This window comes from Gouania willdenowi, chromosome 5, assembly GCF_900634775.1.
Source record: "Gouania willdenowi chromosome 5, fGouWil2.1, whole genome shotgun sequence".
Classification (NCBI taxonomy): Eukaryota; Metazoa; Chordata; class Actinopteri; order Blenniiformes; family Gobiesocidae; genus Gouania; species Gouania willdenowi.
This window is the reverse complement of record NC_041048.1, coordinates 9,304,555-9,326,306: the sequence shown is the minus strand read 5'-3', so window position 1 is coordinate 9,326,306 and position 21,752 is coordinate 9,304,555. Positions and strand designations below refer to the sequence as shown.

General features: G+C 37.2%; 1 protein-coding gene and 1 long non-coding RNA gene across 2 annotated transcripts; both read left to right on the top strand.

Annotated features, from left to right (window-relative positions):
- The first annotated feature begins 825 nt into the window (after positions 1 to 825).
- On the top strand, positions 826 to 16,480 carry LOC114462774 (F-actin-capping protein subunit alpha-1-like). Its single transcript, XM_028445749.1, has 10 exons — positions 826 to 924; positions 3,710 to 3,773; positions 3,886 to 3,937; positions 4,028 to 4,091; positions 5,304 to 5,510; positions 11,176 to 11,255; positions 11,359 to 11,437; positions 11,513 to 11,584; positions 12,692 to 12,754; positions 15,645 to 16,480. Exons 1-10 carry the CDS (start codon positions 889 to 891, stop codon positions 15,783 to 15,785), a joined length of 858 nt encoding a protein of 285 aa, XP_028301550.1. The 5' UTR covers positions 826 to 888; the 3' UTR covers positions 15,786 to 16,480.
- A 696-nt stretch (positions 16,481 to 17,176) lies between these two features.
- LOC114462781 (uncharacterized) lies at positions 17,177 to 19,569 on the top strand. Its single transcript, XR_003674030.1, has 2 exons — positions 17,177 to 17,237; positions 19,048 to 19,569. It is a non-coding gene; the product is annotated as an uncharacterized LOC114462781 (long non-coding RNA).
- The last annotated feature ends 2,183 nt before the right edge of the window (positions 19,570 to 21,752 follow it).

Sequence of the window (21,752 nt, the reverse complement as noted above, 5' to 3'; positions counted from 1 at the left end):
GGTTTCTCCATTTTCCTGACTTTTCCCCACATTTCACCATCAGAATTCTGAGGAATCCACCATTTATCTTTTACATTTCTTTAAAACTGTAATAGAAAATGCTTTTCAGTGTCAGGGTCACATATGTCATGGCACGAGAAATTGGGTTAAACCAGGGTCAAAAATGCACATTTGAAGTAATTTGTTTGTCCGGGAGTGAAACAATTTAGACATTAATGTTTATAATATTTAATTTTTACACTATACGAAAAATAAATCCAGTGTCAAATGTATTTAAATGTGGATAACATGTATCTAAAACATTTATTTGTTTTACAGGAATAACTATTAATAAAACGAAACCACACGGATTAATCAGTCGGACAAATATTGTTTATTTGAGCAAAGAACTCTAAAATACACTACTAATTGTATTTATTAATTTTTTTTAATTTTTTTTTAAATTTCTTATATGCAGACTTCACAGTAAAACAATTCTTAATATAATGATTAATAATATATCTTTTTCTTTTCACAATATCGCATTCTAACGATTTCACGAGACCAATATAATGTAGCGTATCGTATCGTATCGGGATCTGAAGGAAATAAAAGCAAAGCAGTTGCCAGATTGGTTTTTTATAAGCTGTAAATAAAAGAAAACGTAATATAGGCCCGAGGGTTTATATTTATGTCTCTCTCTCACACACACACACACACACACACACGCACACACACACACACGCACACACACACACACGCACGCACACACACACGCACGCACGCACGCACGCACGCACGCACGCGGAACGCACTGTTTTCCGGATTTCTGTCGTCTTCATCCTGGGAGGAGTTTTCACATACCTGGCAACATCCACCGTCGCTTTGTTAACACTTCACTGAGCAAAGATGGCAGAGTACGAGGAGTTCAGCGATGAAGAGAAGGTATTATCTTAATATTGTTTTATCTAAACCCACTGTATTTTGTGTAAATGTTTTCTATTAGTCTTACAGTGTTATTTTTCCATTTCGTGGCGTCCTTTAACTTAAAAACAGGCTTGTTTTGGGTGTCTGTCGAGGGTCGCTGCTTAAAGCGCATCTGTGTTGTATTTGACAGTTGCTGGCAGCCCGTTCACCCTGAGCAAAAAAACACTAAATACAAACCGAGTTACCATGCTTTTACCTCTGCTGGTTAATCCAAAACAACATTTTTATTACAGCAATGATCGATGACTGCTGTCTGGCACTAAGCTAATGCTAAAATCAAAGGAATTCGAGCCACTTCCGGCATTTACACAGTGAAGCTAATGGCAGAGCATCGACAGCCTTGTCACCCACACCCAGCTCCTGCTGTGTGTTGTTATATCCCCGAAACTAGCGCAGATAATACAGATCATGCACGGTAAGGGTGTATGAAAGGCCACTGGTCTGTTGTAACTTTTGAGCCCCAATCCATAGCTGAACTGGGTCCTGTTTGCACTGGATTTGCATCATGCTGCAACATGTTCTAAAGTCAGGCCCTGCATTCCTAACCCTGATGTTGTGGCAGGCTGCACCACCCAGCCCTACTGTGCTTTACCTCTATAGTCGGTGCACAAAAACCAGACTTAATAATAATAATAATAATAATAATAATAATAAACAGCATATTTTTAACTTCAACTATTTTGGCAGCTGTTGTCTACTTTAACTGTATAAAAGGTGTGTGTGGTTTCTGCATTCACTTCCCTTGCCTTTGGATAAAATGTCCTTTGTTTGTTCCCTTTTTTGTCTTGGAGTAAATGAGAGTAACACAAATGGTTGGAATGGCGTAAAAACCGAACAGTTTATTTATATTTTACCTAATAAAACACATAAATCAAATTAACAAGAGGAAACAATCACAAAACTAAAACTAAAAACAACGCAGTATCAATTTTTCCTCATTGTTGTCATTGCCTACATTGAAAAAAAACAACAAAAAACCAATAACTAGACTGACTAATTAAAAAAGGCAGTGGCTAGCAATACGTAACACGTATCCATATACCGGCATTCTATCCGTACGCAACGCCCCTCATTGGTCAGTTTAGGTCACGTGATAGGTGCACCACATTACCTAAACTGGCCAATGAGACGCTAAGCACTTGTACTTTTGTTTGTATTAATACATCAACTACGTTACGAACTAACTAACCCTAACCATACGGAATGATCACGTGACTTCCGGTAACATCATCTTTCGTATGGCTAGAATGCCGGTATATGGATGTGTATTACGTATTAGGAGACACTTCCTTAAAAAAATAAATAAATGTGAGCGAAAATTGTCAAAATAGAGATTTTTTTCCATAACTAATAATAAAAAGATAACAATTTTGTCACATGGGACAGAGTTCAATTAACTCTTGTGAATGTGTTCTTGTGCATTGATCACATCTTCTATTCTGTCTGTGTGTATTTAAGAACATTAATGCCATCCCACATCAGGTTGATTAAAAGTATATCTTAGTTGACTGTATCTGTAATAGATTTAGTCAACTAAAACCTCAATCATTTGATTTAGTTGACTAAAATTATAATATAGCTGAAATAGTCCTGATGACTACATTTTTTAGTAAAACTAAGTTACATTTTAGTCACAACACTAAAACTAGATCAAAATCTGCTGTTATGCTCTTTTAGATCCACAGTCGAAGCTAAATGTTGTCCGAAGATTACCATGTGACAGGAGGTTTTAACTCAACACACACACATTGAAGCTGTGAAATCTGCCTGGTATAAATGTTCCACTTCCCTGTGACCGGCAGCCCTCACTGCAGCAGTACCTGCCCCCCAACTCCCTGATCCTGAGGCTTTGACACCACATGCTTCCGCATGCACACACTAACTGCTAAGAAAATACCTTTGGGTGAAATGCACTGCCTGCCTTCTAAGGAGTGGCCCAAACAGAGCAAACAATCCAGCTGCTAAGACAGACAACGCTCAACTCTCTGCTCACCTCTAGTGGTCATTTCATCAACAAAATACAGTCCTACATTTAATAAAAGTATCATTGGTACCCAAATGTTTTGATTTTAGCACATTCCACTGATGCTCTATTTGAGGCCAAGTCTAAACTTCACTGTATATTACATAGTGCCTTTGCAACTATGAATGAATGTGCTCGATAAAACTAATTAAGAAGCTGTTAGATTAACATGGATTTACAAAAAAAATCCCATAAATATGATTTAAAACAGACATGGCGACCCACAAAAAATGTAATTCAAGAAGTTAAAAAACACAACACAACAACCATTTAAACGAACAAAATGACGACAAAAAACACAACACATTACAGAATAGCTCCAAATACACACAACAGGAAAATACAGAAAACAACAACAATAGTACAGAACGTGACCCCAAAAATGCACAAATCAACAATAAAAATGCAAAAAATGACAGAAAAATACAAGATGATTACCAAAAAATAACACACAAAATAGTAACACCTCCCCCCCCCTCCCCTTCCCCCGGGATCAGATACAGTCACATGTTTGTGGCCCCTCCTGTGACAGTTGCCCATCACTGATTTAAAAAAAAAAAAAAAAAAATGAAAACTACTTTGAATTAAACTTATGTTTACTTGCCTAATCACTGTTAAAATCATCAGGCTGATTGTTTTATGTCTAAAATAAACTGGAGTGAATAGTTTATTGTGTAAAACTTTCCTAAATTTTGTATTTTATGTTATTTTCCCCCCCAGGTCCGTATTGCAGCTAATTTTGTAATGCATGCTCCTCCCGGAGAGTTTAATGATGTTTTCAATGGTGAGTTGTTGTTTTCTTCCTTACTTTACATCCTCTGTGCAGCCTGTTTATGTTTCCTATGCAGAAATGACTCGGTCGACACTTGTGAAGTTGTGATAATGATTGTTTTCAGATGTGCGAGTACTGCTCAACAATGATACTCTCCTCCGACAAGGAGCATCTCAGTAAGCCTCTTCCTTTTCCAATAATCTTGCAAAACTTGTGTTGCAAATGTTTGTCTTATCAGTGCTTTTGGGCTTTTTTTTTGGACACAGGGCTTTTGCTCAGTACAACATGGACCAGTTCACTCATGCTAAAATTGAGGGATATGATGATCAGGTGAGCAACGTCAAGCAGAACGATTGTATTCTTTTTTTTATCTGAGCACCAGAATATAATTCCCATCAGGGTTGGGGTCAATTACAATTGTGACATATAATTGTGAAAAATATTAAAACCCATATTTTTATTGATTAGGAAGCCTAACAAGGTAACCAATAGGTAGGAAATAAATTAGATCTGTGGTTCCCAAACTTTTCACAGCATCGTACCCCTTTAGATATTTAACCTGAAACCATGTACCCCCTACCACTGCACACTTAAAAACATATTAATTTAATGCAGTGTTTTTCAACCTACAATGTCTAGTAATTTATGATTAAAACAACACTGATGAAAAATGTATTTTTAAATATTTTGAATTATTATTCTTTTTTTAATTATAACAACACGCACACAAAACAATCTTAAACAACTGTCTTCTATTTTAAATTTTTTTTAAATATAAACCAAGTTCAAATAAAATGCATTATAAAAATATCTGTGCACTAATCCTGGTGACAACAAACATTATCAAAAGCTAATTTTAGAAAGGAACAAAAAAGTCTCTGGAGATGGCAAAATGTGTGATATTAAAACGGGGTCACAATCCAAAAAAGGTTGGGAACCACTGATGTCATATACAATGTAGCCCTACAGTGAAATTTGTCTCTGAATTTTACCTTACCTGTTAAGGAATGATGTATAATAATCTGTAAAGAATGTAAATCGTCATGTTTGTGCATTTTTAATGAGATTTTTCTGTCACCATTGGTTGTCTTACATCGGCTAATGTGTAATTTGTGGCAATCCATGGAGGCTCCTGACTGCTGGTTGATTAGTATTCTAGTTTCAAATTTTTATTTTTTATTCATGTACCCCCGGTGTTACCCGTACCCCACTTTGGGAACCTAGGAATTAGATGATAGATAATTGTTTTTAGTGTATTGTACAGCTGATTTAGGACCCGTTACCATGAAAGATGCTAACAGAAAGTTAACGCAAGAGGAAGGTTAACTTTTATTAGGTTCTTTCAGGCTCAGTAATTGTGATTAAATGTAGTTTAACTTTAGTAATTGAGAATGTAATTGGAATTTACTTTGAGCATAAATAAATAATTGTAATGTAAATACTTTTGGAAAAAATGCTGGTCACTGTATTTGTAATTGAACATGGGTAATTGAAAATGTAATTGTAACTGAAAAATTTGTGTTGCTTTCCGTTTTCCTGCAGGTCCTGATAACTGAACACGGAGACTTGGGTAACGGCCGCTTCTTTGACCCCCACAACAAGATCTCATTTAAGTTTGATCACCTGAGGAAGGAGGCTAGTGACCCCCAGCCCCACGAGGAAGAGGGAGCACACAGTTCATGGAGAGACGCTTGTGATTTGGCTCTGAGGACCTACGTCAAGGAGCATTATCCTAATGGAGTGTGCACGGTAAGATCACTTCCCCCTATCTGCAGTCTCGCTGTCACACTTTAAATTTAATTGTCCTCTTTGTTTGACTGGAAGCAATATACTTGTGTATATTGTGTATACTAGTATATTGCTTTATTCAGGCTCTACTACACTTTTTACATTGGTATACAATTTATACTAGATGATTTTTACTGTATTTTCCGGACTACAAGTCACAGTTTTTTTCATAGTTTGGCTGTTCCTGCAATTTATATACAGCTGCTCGATTATAGAAAATTACTATCATTATTAGTTTAGTCATAATTGAAATCACCAATAATCAAACAATTATTTGTCAACCAAAAAGTTATTTATTTTTGTAGAAAACAATGTAAAACATATTCTTTAAACATGAATAAAATCCTTCAAACACTGAAATCAAGTGTGCGAATCATGTTCACTTTCGCACTAACAATGTGCGATATATTGTCGTTCGCGATATATCGTCAAAAACATTCTCACCAGTAAGAATATGTCATCCCACAATAGAAACGATAAATGCCCTTGTCGGAAATTAGCAAGGGCCACTTTGTCCCTCAATTTAGCCAAGAATGCCCCTAAAACCCTTGTTCCACGGGCCAAAATTGTCCACAAGTTTGTTGTCAACAACTTATTATTCTCTGGAGCGGAGCGCTGTTCACGGCAGCTCTGCAGCAAAGCCTCCATGGTGTGCACCACCGCCACTCCCGCCCCCATCCCTCGCACCACACACAGTCGGCGGTGCTCGCCTCAGCTACGATACATCATGGACCGCTACTTGGTTAAAATCAGACAACCATCCAACAAAGTGAACCAATTCACGTTCCTCCGTCAGATCCACTCAAAGTTCCACAAACACGGGGACAGAGATGAACCCCCAGCAACGATTATGAACTGGAAACTCAATTAAAGCTAACTATGCTAAGCTAACACACCGACACACAGACTGGGCTAATAGCTAACGCTAACCACTCCATATAAGGAATAAACCAAGTAAAAAGAACATGTCTTATTGTCATAAAGCCACAGAGAGCCACTGATTTGTTTATGGTCAGATTTACCACTTGTATGGAAGAATAAAAGCTAAATATGTCACATGTGTAAAATAAATGTTAGCATAAATGTCACTATTGACTATTTTTTAATTATATTTCACATGTTCACAGACAAAGCTGGTCCCATTAGACTAATGTAACTATTGTGATTATTACATCAAAATATACTGAATGATTAAATCATCAGCTTGATCTGGTTTAATTATAGGAAATCAGTTATATTTATCAATCATAACTTTATGTAACTCATTATAAGATAAATGAAACAAGATTCAGCTGCAGTAAAAACACTAATGAAGTTATTTTTGCTTTTCATGTGCTTTTTTTTTTTTTAAATAATTAGATTTTAAGTGAGGAAATAAATAAATTACATACAATAACACTAATAGAGTGATCCACATGCACTAATATATTCCATAAAATATCAGCTTATGATCTCTTTGAGTCAGCAGCTATTGTGTCTAGTGTTGATGTATTCACATGTATTTGTGTTTTTAAGGAACCTGTTTACACTTTAAGTTGGGAATTGTTTTATTTATTTATAGTTTTTCATTTATCGTGATGTGATAAATACCAGAAAATATTGGGATATTTTTTTAGTCCGTATCGCCCATTCCTATTTCGCACCAAACAAATCAGTTTTTACATGTAATGAGTCTTTGCTCTAGAATAGGTCTTCATCATCAAACCCAAAGTGTTCCCATATAAGAGAATTTGAGTTGCTTTGCTTGTTTACCAAACATTTTTCTGCCATGTTTCATGACCACTAGCAACAACTTTCCTCTGGTTGGCCCGCAGGCTAGCTTTAGCTTTGAAAGGGGCGGGGCAGAAGAACTACCATGCGCGTGCATTAGACAAGTTAGTATCAATAATCGGTGCGTGCCAACCTTTATTCTTTGTAGATGTCTGAAATCGTGGAAGTTTGCTTTATTTTGCAAATAAAACATATGTAATAAATAAATAAAAATATAAGTTTTTGTCTCGATTATATTATTTCTGTAATCGTTGGGTATAATAATCAAAATTGTAATCGAATTTCGACTAATTGCACAGCCCTATCGTAATATATATAATTTAACATGTTTTAAATTATTAATCGATACTGAGGGCACTCTAGGCTTGTGATATTTATATGCTGCCCCACTACCACAGAAAAAATTACCTGAAATATTAACTTAGGCTGTGTTCGAAATTGCATACTAACGTACTATGTACTACACACTCAATGAGTATATACTGTCAACGATTAGTAATGTCAGGTGATAAAAAAAAAGTTGTGATTAATTAGTCATTCTCTGTAATTAATCCAAATTAATTTCTTTTTTAATCGCACCTAAAATTTGCTGAAAAACGCCCATTAGTTGAGGTATTTTCAATTAAATTACATTATTGTGGCAGTTCAAAACATCGATATATAACAAAGTGGCTTTATAAAGATATGTATTGTTTGTTTTTAACAGACTAGAATAGATGCAGGCATAGCCATTTACATTCTTCTGTATTTGAGTGAAATAAAACGTATGTAGTGCTATAAGTTAGCACATCATAAACGGTGAGAACACCTTTCTGTTGCTTTCTCTCTCCTTCAGATAATAACATTTATCCAGTGGGTTTGTTCATTTGTCTGTCATGGTTTGCTCTCAGCATGTTGCAGTTAGCACTGTCCGAGTGTCCATGGTGGCTGTCCGTGCTAGCTGCTATATTGAGGTGGTAGTGAAGGCTGCTAAGCTCCGGTGATGAGGCAAATTCTTTCTTGCACAATATACACACAACTAGGCTTGTGTTTTCCATCCGGTGTTTTTAAAAGCCAAGATGAACCCATTCAGTGCCAGCCATTTTCAGAATTTCTACCCCCCCCAGTGCCAGCCGTTTTTGAGCATTTTGACTGATTTTTAAAGACCCACAGAATATTCTGTACTATGACAATCTGAATTCAGACACCAGATTGTGAAAGATTGAAGTCTCTAATTTCATCAGAAAGCGAAAAATAAATTTTGTTTCTTGCTTGTTTTGTTCTTTTGTAATCCGCAGTGGAATAGAGGCAAGTTTCACACAAATCGCCAGTTTGTGACAAGTTGAGAAAAACAGCCTTTTCTGAAAAAATCTATTAGTGACTTTGAAGCATTTTTTTTTTTTTGCTTTAGTGACACCTCAACGTTGGTTTCCTACTATAAAACTACAAAAACAGCACTGAGACTGGGCTTTTGATGGCAAAAAATATAATAATTTTCTATGTCAGAGTTGAATGGATTTTTACTGTATTTTGGCATTCCTCCAAGTCCTCCCCCATCAATCACACAGACGTAACTTCCTCTTCCTCCCGACATGCAGAAATGACCCGTTTGGCCCGGTTAGTTGATGGTTTAATCTCACGATCGCAACACTATCAATAATCCACTCAGGATACTTCACAATATCACTCCGTAGCGCCATAATTTCTCTCGTCCCTGTTTCTTCCTCCTTAGCTAATGGTAGCATCAGTGGCTAATCCAGGGGTGGCCAATCCTGGTCCTCAATGACCAGGATCGTTATCAGGCTCCTGCAGAGCTTGATGATGAGTTAATCATTTGAATCATGTGTGTTGGAAGAGGGAAACATCTCAAACATGCTGGATAGTGGCTCTTGAGGACCAGGATTGGCCAACCCTGGGCTAATCTATCATCCAAAGGTATGCTGCTGCCACCTTCAGGGCACGGTTGGTCACTACATCACACTCCAACTTGGATATTGATGAGGGACCTCCACCAGGGTGTATTCTAGTAACCTCCGTGAAAAAACATAAATGACGTAATATTACGTCAATGGCACTGAGCGTAATGGATTTGAAATGACGTAATATTATGTCAGTGGCACTGAATGAGTTAACACAAACAAAGCTGAGCAGCTCGGCAATCTCCCGTCATGTATTGCAGACTGTGCATCAGTATTATGGGTATACCAGGAACTCTTAAAATAAGAAAGGCTCCGTGCTGTTTGGAGTGCTAAAAAAATGTTATTCACAGCGTTAATTTTTCCTGTAATTAATTAATTGCAATTAAAGCATTAAAGTGACAGCCCTATCTACAATATACTATGAGTATGGTTAGGGGGATGTAAAACCTCTGGGTTAACTTCAAAACAAGGGCCCTATTTTCAGAGTAGTTAAAAACTAATGGAAGACAAGAAGAGGTGCTTTTATTTTGAAAAGGGAATGACTTTTAGCTTGAAGCCAGTCCCAGGACGATTTTAGTTTCGCTTGCAATGCGTCACGGGGTGGTTGAGTATGACTAGTGTGCCCACCGTGCATATTTAAAAAATGTCTCGATATAGTATACATCCGGGTATTCTTCAATCTTTCCATACGAATGTGAATGCGCTACATTCTCTTTTTGATGCCAGACTTGGTATTAGTAGTACGTTTGTATGGCATTTTGAAAACAGCCTTAAAGACAACAAAGAACAAAATGGCCCCAAAAAGTAAATTTTATTCTCCAGATTACAAACTGCAGGTAGTAAAACATGCTGCTGAAAATGGTAATCGAGCAGGAGGAAGAAACTTTGGAGTGAATGTGAAACTTTTCAGAGCTTTTCCAGATTAAATGTTTATTGGTCTTGGATTTTATTTTAACAAATCACGAAATAAATGCGATGTATAGTCTAGTGCAGTGGTTCTCAAACGTTTTTGACTCAAGTACCCCCTTTCTCTAACTTTTGAATTCATTTACCCCCTTTGTCCAACTCAAATTATTTTGCTCAGCTCAAATCAACTTTATTTATATAGCACAAATTACAACCTTAACAAAATATCTGGTCCATAGTAGGAAAGAAAGAAAGAACCCAACTCGATCCACATAAGAATTCTGTGAAAAATAACTATAGAGCATAATGATGGAATAAATGAGTGATAACACACATTTGAAAGAATCTCATTTTGTAAATAAGTGGAATGAAACAGTATTTAGTGCCTCCTAAATAGATTTATTTTTTTATCATTTACGGTCATTTCCTGCATGGTGTGGGACCAAGACTGACTCTTGTATTTTCACTTCATCTTCTAATCAAAATCATTTCTATCATTTTGTGTTTTTGGTTTCATTTTGTGTATTTTATTGTTGTTTGTCTGTTCTTTTTATTATTCAGTATAATCTTCTCTTATTTTGTGTTTTTGTTGTCTTTTGTGTGTGTATTTGGTATTTTTTAAATTATTCTCTGTGTTTTTGTTGTCGTTTGGTTATGTCGTTTTTATGTTTCTCTATCATACTAGTGTATTTTGTACGCAAAAGTAATTTTTTTGTAACGTGTTTTTCTCATTTAGTGTGTCTTTGTTGTTGTTTTGTGTTAGTAATATTTAGTGTGATTATCATTTTGAACTAACACCATATTTATAATGCTTTCCTTTGTAAATTGTCTTTTCTCTTTCTCTCTCTCTCAAATACCCCCCGTAGTGCCATCGCTTACCCCCATTTGAGAAACACTGGTTTTTCTGACTTGTCTTTTTTCCCTGTTCATGACATATTTTCTGACTGACGCCACATATACTCCGGTGCGACCTATAGTCTGGAAATGGTTTTTAAATTGATTTATCATCAATATAAATGTGATTTATTTTTAGTTTTTAATAATTCCTCTAGGTTTATGGAAAAACCGTTGATGGCCAGCCGACTATCATCGCTTGTATCGAGGGTCATATGTTTGAGCCGAATAACTTCTGGTGAGTACGCAGCAGTTACTATAAAAGACCTTATCAGACCCGTAGAGACCTCCATGATGGTTTCTGGCTGAGTTGAACATCTAACCTTTTTTCCACCCACCAGGAATGGACGCTGCCGGTCTGAATGGAAGTTCAGCATATCGCAGCCCACAACTCAGCTAGTCGGACTCTTGAAAATACAGGTGAGTAAAGCCATTGTTAGTAAATGTTGAGCCAATTGAAGGCTTTCACTTCATAATGTCCTCTGTTTGTGTCAGGTACATTACTATGAGGATGGAAATGTGCAGCTGGTCAGCCATAAGGATGTACAGGCTTCACTCACCATCTCTGTAAGTGCCATTGATGTTATTATTTATGTTTTGTTTAAGGCATTACATATATTAACCAAACAAATGTTTAAAAAAAAGTTTAATTTAGGTTAAAAAAAAAACCTTTTTTTTCAAGAAGCTTGTTTTTTTAACTTGTTTTTTTTAACATTAACTCATTCAGTGCCAGCCATTTTCAGATTTTCTACCCCCCTCAGTGCCAGCTGTTTTTTGAGCATTTTGACTGATTTTAAAGACCCACAGAATATTTTCTACTATGACTCCAGATTCTGAAAGATTGAAGCCTCTACTTTCATAAAAAAAAAAAAGAATTTGTTTTTGGCTCATTTCGTTCTTTTGTAATCAGTGTTGAATAGAGCAAGTTTGACACAAATCTTCAGTTTCAGAGCAAAAAGCTAAGAAAAAGCCTTTTTCTAAATAAAAACCCTGTCAGTGACTTTAAAACTATTTTTTTGCTTTAGTGACAACTCAAACATTTGAACATTGTTTCCTTATCTAAAACAACAAAAAAAAACACTGAGACCTGGCTTTTGATGGCAAAATTAATATTATTTATCTATCTGGGTCAGAGTTGAATGGATTTCTTACTGTATTTTGGCGTTCCTCCAACTTTCTCTCCCGTCATTTTGCACACGCAACTTCCTCTTCCTTTGGACATGCAGAGTGTCACTGCGTTCCCTGTTTTTTTTTTTATGGTTTTATCTCACCATCGCCACACTATCCATGAGTTCCACACATGCTCTGGTTGCTGGTAACGTCAACTCTGTACATAGTGCCATTTTCTGTCTCATAAATGCCTTTCCTCTCTCCTTCTGAGCTCTGCTGAGCACGGATGATCTCTCATCCAAAGTTGCGCTGCTACTCCTACATGTCACCTATTATTTTGCTATCTGGCTCACAGGCTGGGGGTATTTTGTCTCGTCAATGGCACTGAGTGAGTTAATCGGTAGTTTACACTCTCGGTAAAATCTGACAGCCTGCTGATCACAAATAGACCATATTGTAAGTTTTTTTTTTTTAAAAGGAGAACAGAGAGGAAAAAAAAGGACAGACTTTGATTTTTCTTTTTTAAACTTTCTAACTTTATTTTGGGTTTTTTTTTCCCCTCAGAATGAGACCAAGACAGCAAAGGAGTTGGTGAAAATGATTGACAATACAGAGAGCGACTACCAGGTAGGATGAAGACACTCCAGGTGAAATAGTTTCAGAGAGAGATTTTTTATGAACTTATTAAAATTACCCATTTTGAGGGGCGGTATCATGCTATTTTTCATCCATCTCCATTTGATCTAAGAACCCCAACAACATAGTACCGTAATTTATGGTCTATAAGCCGCTGCTTTTTTCCCATGCTTTGAACCCTGCGGCCCAAACAGTAAAGGCTGTTTTATGCTTGACTCATCTGCAAGGTCCGCACGGCTCCGTGCGTACAAATGACGTAATTTTTGCAGCCACGCTCCCCCGCGTGGGCGCTCGACGCAGAAACATTTCCGCGTAGAGCGCCTCCTAATTTTTCTAACTACACGGAAGAGCCGCAAGGAAAATCATGGCTGCCTTCAGCCTCTTTATATGTGTCCTCAATCTCCTCATTCGTGGAACCACAGTCTCCTACTTTTAGTGGTGGTAAGTGTTTGAAAAAAAGGAAATAATAAACAACTTAACGTTGTCAAATCACCCCGTTTAGTTTGTTTAGAAGCGATCGCGTCTGTATTCTGACTCAGAGGCTGGACTCCGCGTGGTCGCTCTATAGTAGTTCACGAGAACAGACGAAGAGGTGCATCAGTCTGGTTCTAGTAAAAAGTGACCATAAAAAGCTGTAAATGGATTATTATGCTGATGAGGTGAGTTTATGTGGAGAAGGAAACTCATCAGTTGAAACACAGAAATCTCTGTTAAACCTAACTTCAGCCCTCTGAAAAGTGACTTTCGGAGCAGTTCTAAAAACTGGCTGTTTTGGGGCCTACTTATGAATATTTGTGTATGTAGACACAGACTTCATGCCTTGCTCTTGCGAGGCAGATCAGTGATCACCAAAGCGATTTTTTTATCTCATTCAAAAATGTTGTGGGTAGCAGCTTTAAGAGACAATTCCAAATAGATGAATCTTTCAAGATCATTTTGTTTTAATCAAACCACTTTTAAATCTACGACGGCATATTTGGCCCACAATAAAAAAAGAAAAAAATGTTGTAATTTTATGGGAATAAAGTCAGATCCTAATAAAATCGTAATTTTAATTGATTAAAGTCTTAATATTTCTGGATTAAAGTTATGATATTTCAAGAATAAAGTTGTATTTCAACTTTATTCTCATAAAATTACAAACAGGTTCTTGTTATGATCACTCGTGCGTTATGAAGAATGTGGAGCATTTATTGATATTATGTTTCTCTTTAGGTTTCACACATGGCGAAATACTGAGCCTGTTGGCCTCTCGCCACCAAACTGTTATAGGTTTAAGGACTTTAAAGCAACTTTGCAGACGTTTGCTTTTGTTCCGACGAAAGAACCAGACATATTTGGAGCAGATAGCCTCTTCTGTGGAGGAGGAACTGGCTGGAAGTGGTCAACTTCGGGGCTATCGGTGTTAGTTGCATTCACTTCAACAGGGAATTCCGAGTGCTGTACCATTACGAGTACTTTAAGATACAGCTTTATTCTTAAAATATCACGATGTTAATCTCTAAATATTACGACTTTAATCTACTAAAATTATGACTTTATTCTGTATATGTGACCACTTTAATCTAATGAAATTCCGAATTTATTCTCGAAAAATTACAACTTTAATCGAATACAATTACGACTTCATTGTCTTAAACTTACGACTTTAATGTAATAAATATATGACTTTAATCTTGAAATATTACGACTTGAATCAAATGAAATTTACTTTATTCTGATAAAATGACAATTATATTTTCATAAAATGACTATTTTATTCTCGATATATTACGACTTTATTCTCAAAATATTACTACTTAAATCTCGTAGTCCTTAGATTTCTCATTTCAATGTGGCCCTAATATGCCGTTGAATAAATCCATGTGTTCCATCAGTTAAAGGAGCATAGGGCAGGATTTGTGAAAGAAAAGAAAATACTGTTAAGTCCTTTAATGCTAATGGGTGATGAAGCACTCTAAACCAAAGAGAATGAGTCCACACACATTTTACCTATTGCCTTGGACAGAATATGTGATACATTTTGTACTGCTGTTCCTGGTCCAAATTTCCTGCGGACGTGAAGTCAAATGACGCTGGTGCGCGTTCTCGACGGCTTGGAGAGTTGGCCCACTACCGGAAATATAAAGCACAGTGGACTAAACTACTGTTTGGTTCCACAGATGAATGCAGAGGCATGTACACAGGTCTTACAGTAAACAGTCACATGAATGGCAAGTAAATAAATAATGGTGTCACAGTTGGAGTGAGGATTGGGCCGCATTTTCTTGTCCAAGGACTACCCAACAGTAAAAACCTCATTTTTTCCTCAAAGAAATGACATGTACATTTGTTTTTGTGGTAAGCACTGAGCAAAGATGAGGGTGATCCATGTTATTGCCATCTTGGATTATGTTGTCACCAGCGCTTCATTGCCGCAAGTTGCGCATGCACAAAATGATACTACAAGAAAGAGGAATTATCTAATTCTGAATTAAAAACGGAATAAACCAGCCACCTAATTCAAAATTAACTTTAATTCAGAATTAAAGCTCCCATGTAAATGTGGCCAAGGTCACAGTTAAAGCTGCATTCTTTAGGGCTACAGCAGCTGAAGCAGGTAAGGAAGAACGCTGCGCATAAACGACACTGTGACCAAACACTACCACCAGTTATAAATATCTGTCCAAACCCGACCCGTCGGGTTTCGGTCGGGTATCCATTCTCTAGTCACAGCATTAGCTGTGCTCCGGTGCTAAACAGTTGATGCGCGCTGCAGTTACACTAACAAGTTGGATTTCTAGATCCTGCCCTATGCTCCTTTGAACATGAATGCTCATTCACTCATTTTTAGAGGGATGACATCATGGTGCTTTATGTGACGTCCTTTTGTGTGTTTTAGATGGCCATCAGCGAGAACTATCAAACCATGTCAGATACCACCTTCAAAGCCTTACGCCGACAGCTCCCAGTCACCCGCACCAAGATCGACTGGAACAAGATCCTCAGCTACAAGATCGGCAAAGAGATGCAGAATGCTTAAAGGATGGAACGTCCCACTGAATGGATCAGAGGAAAGCTGTTGATCTTCCAAAGTGTGATTCTAGAGAATTACAGTTTCTGCTGAGCACTAAGTGGGGGATGCCTTTTTTTTCTTGGTGACATTGGGCGATTCATTTGTAAACATTTATTTTTTAATTAAAAAAGGCCTTTGGTGACACTGTGAACGTTTGGCTGCAAATTCTCACATACACAATAACCTTGAGTAAGTGATCTCTGTGTGTCATACAGTGCAACCTAACCAGTGGATTCTCATGCAGCGATTAATTCCCTACTTTACTACTCGGAGCTTCCAGTACCTCTACAGTTAAAATGTATTTTTTATTTTTTTAAATGAGTAAATACATATGCGATATGCAATTCGATCCACTATTTAAAACAAGGCAGTATTAGCAAATGCTTACATGAATACATAGATATTTGTGGATTTGTCTAATTGCGTGTTGCCAAAGCACAAATGTTCCTGGACTAGGTTTCACCTTCACTCTCAAAGTTTACAGTAGTGTTGTTTTTTTCTGCATTATGGATGGATAATGTTACAAATGATAATCCTATCCCCATGGACTAATTACTTATTGGTGTCCTTTTGCCAGTGTTTTGCCTTTAGCCTGTGCTATATTTTTTTATACAAACTGTAAGTACATTTATTATTCATGGAATAAAAAATACTGCACCAGATCAAAAAGTGCTCATGATTTGTGTCACGTTAACCTGGGTCCAGTTGTTTAAAGGTAATCTGATGGGATTTTGGACAATGGACTGGACCAAATCTTGAAAAGGGGTTGCTCAATGCCTTAAAGAGATAAGATATTAATTGTCACAGGGAGTCATCAGGAAACTCTAAAAGCTCTTTTTATACAATAAAACACTGCATTACCCATAATTCTTCTGTGCCTCTGAGCCCCGTATTTGAGTCCTACTCCGTGAAAAAATCCATCTAAATGATAAAACGGTGGTAATATTTCCAATGTTAAAATGGTAATATTTCCACAATAATCTATACTATAATGCAAGAAAGGTCTGAGTGTGTGTGTAGCAAAACGTAAATGTTAAGATTACGGATCCCTCGGTAATGAGCGCGGTATTGAGAGTGCTACTTCCGGTTCCGGGTTCATAATGTCATTGTCGTAGTTTGTTTGGGTTAAAAAAAAAAGAAGTCAATATTAAAAACGTTTTTGTACTGCTAAAAGTCATTTAAGTTAATATTTCATGGTTATTTAAAATTGTTCCCGTGATCCCAAACTTCCTTTAAATCACGGGTCATGCACTTCACTTCCTTTTCCGTTTTCATGACTGTGGGCGGTGGCTGTGCTGACGGCCATTAGCCGAGCATATCACAAACATTCTGCTTCTTCAGACAGACGATGTTACTTTTTTGTGAGCGGATGGGTCCCCAACACGGCTCCACTATGATTATTGTTTGTTCTGCGCAAGGGTGAGTGTTTCTTCTTATGTTATGCTATGTGTTAATGCTTGTAGCTACAATGTAAACACAACACACTGCTGATGTGCGTGCGTGCACTACACCGGGATGAAAATGCTGAACTCACACAGAGCTGTTTAGAGAGAGAGTTGCGACAACTAACAACTAACTCATTTATCATGCGCATGTCCCATACAATTAAACCTGGGAATTCGCACCCGCAAATATACCCCTCTATAACACTACAGAGTATGTACACCTCTTTGTACATCTAACCTTCAAACACACTAATTTGACCATAATTGACAACTCTACTTAAGCCCCCACATGAATGCATACTTCCGACAGGCACTGTACTAGTTGATAGAATTGCTTTAATGCATGTGTCAAACTCACGGCCCGGGGGGCCAAATTCGGCCCTTTAGAGCAGTGGTTCTCGAACTTTTTTTGTTTTTGGCCCAAGTACCCCCTTTACCTTACTTTTGAATCCAAATACCCCCTTTTGTCCATTACAACATTTTGCTCAGAATACTATGAAAAAACAACTGTAGAGCATAATTATGGGTTGAATGAGAGTTAAAAGAAATTTTATAGAATCTCATTTTGTAAATAATTGGAATGAAACTATTGGTTATTTGCATAACTGCGGTTCTCTGAGTAATATGAGTGAGATGTCTCACTATGGGTTGTACACCTCAGCGTTATTCCTCAGAAGCCCAATCTCATCACGCCAATCCTGATTAGCTGGTGACATGTATTCATCTGCCGCAGATAGTCCCACCTATGATCATGGGCGTTATTAGACCCCCTGGGGGTCCTAGGCAAGAAGGACTATGGGGCCTCCAGGCCCCAGAATGATAATGAATGAAGTCCAGGATGACGAATCAGGAAATAAATACTTTATTAAATAATTAACATATAAAATAAATAACATAGCTATCTGAACTAAATGCAAACTTTACACACACTATATACAGCAAATGCCAGAAAAACAAACACAACTGAAATGTGCAAATGTTTAAGTATGATAAAAATGCAACCAAGCAAAAAAAACAACAAATTTCTCATTGTCATTTTGTAATTTTCTTTGGTGAATCTCCCGAGATGGATTTTCTGAACTTTGGGGAAGTCCATGTCTGTCATTTGGAGTGGTTCTTTTCTCACAATTTGATACCAAGCATTGTCATCGACAGCTTTTGGCCACAGTGCAGGATCGTCTGATATTATTTGATTTGCTATTATTTGAGTGGTGTCATGGGGGGGTGGTGGTGAGGAGGTGGTGATGGAATGCTGTGCTTCCATCCTGCTGCTGCATGAAGGTACCATCATGTCCTACTCTTCTTCAAGACCCTCCTCATGATCTGAGGTTGATATTGCTCGAAAGAAAATAGTATAAGAAGCAATTGTTTAAAACAAATCTTTGTGTGGTCATATTAAATCAGATAGCTCCCATGATGTATTTTAAACTTTAAAATGTATTTTAAAAAGTTAAACTAAATAAGTTCCTACTTTCATGTAGAGAGGTCTGATGTTGCTGATGTTAGTGGTGTTGTGGTGGTCCAAAAAACTTCAACAAAGCACCTCGAGGAAGAAAAAACAAAAAGAGCACAATGTATTTGGTTGGCTTACATAAAGTAAAGAAATGTGCATATACACAAACACTAAACATTTGGGGTATGTTTGGAATAATTCATGAACATTAATTTGCACGAACAACTTTAATGCTTCATGTTAACATTTTATTTAATGTAACATTTAGGCAATATTACATTTATGGATGTATCAGTTTTACCATTTGACAACAAACACTTTATTCTAGCAGGATCTGGTCGTCTCGGCTACGACAGCGGGCTAGTGGATGACCAGTTGGGCAGCGGTGCGTCTGCACACCTCCAACATGTCCGAGCCGGGGAGAGGAGAAGCTGGTGTGCTTCCCTCAGCTCCCTCCTGGGAAGCAACCGAGGCAGTGGGCTTTGCAGCCTGAGCCGAAGTGACGAAGATGTCGCCCCCCTCATCGTCCTCTGAAATGAGGAGTTCAGAGGCGACATCTTCATCGTCTCCACAGTCCAAGTCGAGGACGTCTTCCTCAGGTGGAGGAACAGTGTGGCAAGGTCACAGGCCTCACTACACAATACACAAAGGTCCCCTTGTCCATTCCCGTTGCAGGGGCCCATGGCTCGTTAATGTTGAATTTGTTCTGTGTCCCACTTAAGCTCAAATTGATTCGTATTTGACCGCTGAACTGAAATGAGTTTGACACCCCTGCTTTAAGGGATGGAAAGGATGATTCAACTCGAGCCCTGTGTGTATTTTAGATCTTTGTAATAAAAATGAATTGAAAGAGCACCTGCATCAACTAGTCTTGTGTATACTGTATAATAAAAATGTGTTGACCAATAAAAAAAACCCAAAATAATTTAAAAAATAAATGAAGTACTTTTTTTTTTTTTTTTTTTACACATCACACTCACAGTGATAGAACAATGCAACATGTCCAGTATCTATATAATGTACATGTGTTTTATTGGTGCACTAGTCTGGACCCCATATGTAATCATACACCTGTAATGGAATAATGAATAATTGTTTTTGCATTTTTTTCATGGATCCCCAAGTTACGGCTCGAGGACCCTATTAGGAGTAACCTGGAGTAACCAGAGAAAACCCACAAAAGCACTATTTTTTATTTTTATTTATTTATTTATTTTTCAGGTCCAGAAGATCTTGTTTAGAATTTTTTTTTTTTTACCCTTTTTGAGTTCAAGGTTCTCTGACGATTTTTTTTGTTTAGTTTTATGACTTTCATGATTTTGAAATAGTCGTGTCTTTCTTTTTGCCTTAGTTTGAATTTTGGATGTCTCTACCAGCTTCCTAGTTTCTTTATTCGCATTATGATTATCAATGGCTTGCTGTATTTCCCTGTAGGTTGCGTAAAAATCTTCATTTAACTGTATATGATCATGCTCCAACTGCCAGAGTCGATCATGAATGTCAACGTGCTGCACCTTCAGTTCAGAAACATCCCCTCGTAGATGCTCAATCATCTTTTGCAGAGCTTCAATTAGCTCTTCACGAGCAGCCCGCTGTGCTTCCTTACTAACGTTTTCAGCAATAGCGCTTGTTTCTGAAACAGTACCAGGTTGCTGTTCAAAATGGTCAGCTTGCTGTTTTTCAATAATGTTGTCTGCAAGAACCTCATCTGTTAGCTTAGCAGCAGGTTGATTTAGCTTCCCTTCAGACTCATCGTCGTTAGATTTGCTGATGATATGTGATTGACCCATCTTTTATGTCATCCATAGTCTGCGTGTCTCCTTTCTTGGTTATTTGCTGTTGCAATCTTGTTTATCCTCCGTGCATCAGAATTAATGATGATCATAGGCAGGGTTCTAATGACATCATAGGCCAAGGCAGGGTTCTAACACTGAGATCATTGTTGGATATTAATGAAATATCAGCAGAACCCTGGGGCATCGGACTGGTGGTAAAGGGTCCCGGGGGGGGGGGGTTATATACATGTAATAAAATGCATTTTTAAGCTTTTTTAGATTATTTATATGGAATGAAAAGGCCCCTGTGTGAAAACAAGCTGGTTGTTAATCACAGTTTTGCGCTAAAACAATGATTAATTCTGCATCAGGCTTTATTACCACCCCCTTTAGAACAGTGCAAATGGTACGACCCACATGTGCTTTTGCTGTAATGAGGATTGGGAGATATACAGCAGCAGCATGTATTTCCTCAATAAAGGAAAACCAGGCCAAAAACGCAAAAAAAGAATGAAAGTAAAGGAAGAGAAGGTGAAATAAGGGAAATCTGCTGCTTACTCAATTCTTCAGAGGTGGGCTTTAAAACGCACATCTTTTTTTTTTAGGCAATGTATTATTTTGTTTGAAATAAACTACGTGCACGCATTTAAATGCTGAACATCACTTTTGCATGTCAAATCTTAATTGGAAATTAAATTATTAGAAGACTAAATTTTGCTGCCACCAAGTCTTAAGTAGGTGTCCAGAGTGTCCCCATGATTCTAATTATTCTGTCTTTACCTTTTATTAACCTTTGTACACGTTTGCTTTGTGTGTGTGTTAGTTATACCCCCACCCCCCAAATAAAATAAAAATAATGACCAGCCGCCCCTGAATTGTAGCAAAAATATGTCACAAACACAATATTCAATAAATAATTAAAATATCGCAGAATAAATTTATAAAATACAAGCAATGAATATGGAGTTATTAGGTTATTGCAGTTTTTTCAACCTTAGGGTCAGGATCCCATGTGGGGTTGCCTGGAATTAAAATGGGGTTGCCTATAATGTCTAGTAATTGTAGAAAAAAAACAGGTAATAAAGGATTAAAATTATATTTTTAAAATGTTGAATTATTATTAATTTTCAAATATCACACACAATAAATATCAAATAACTGTATCCTACTTAAACTTTCTCAAATATAAATTTAGTATAAAAAATTTTCATTGTCACTAATCCTAGCAACTCTGTATTTGTAACACACTTTAATAAACATG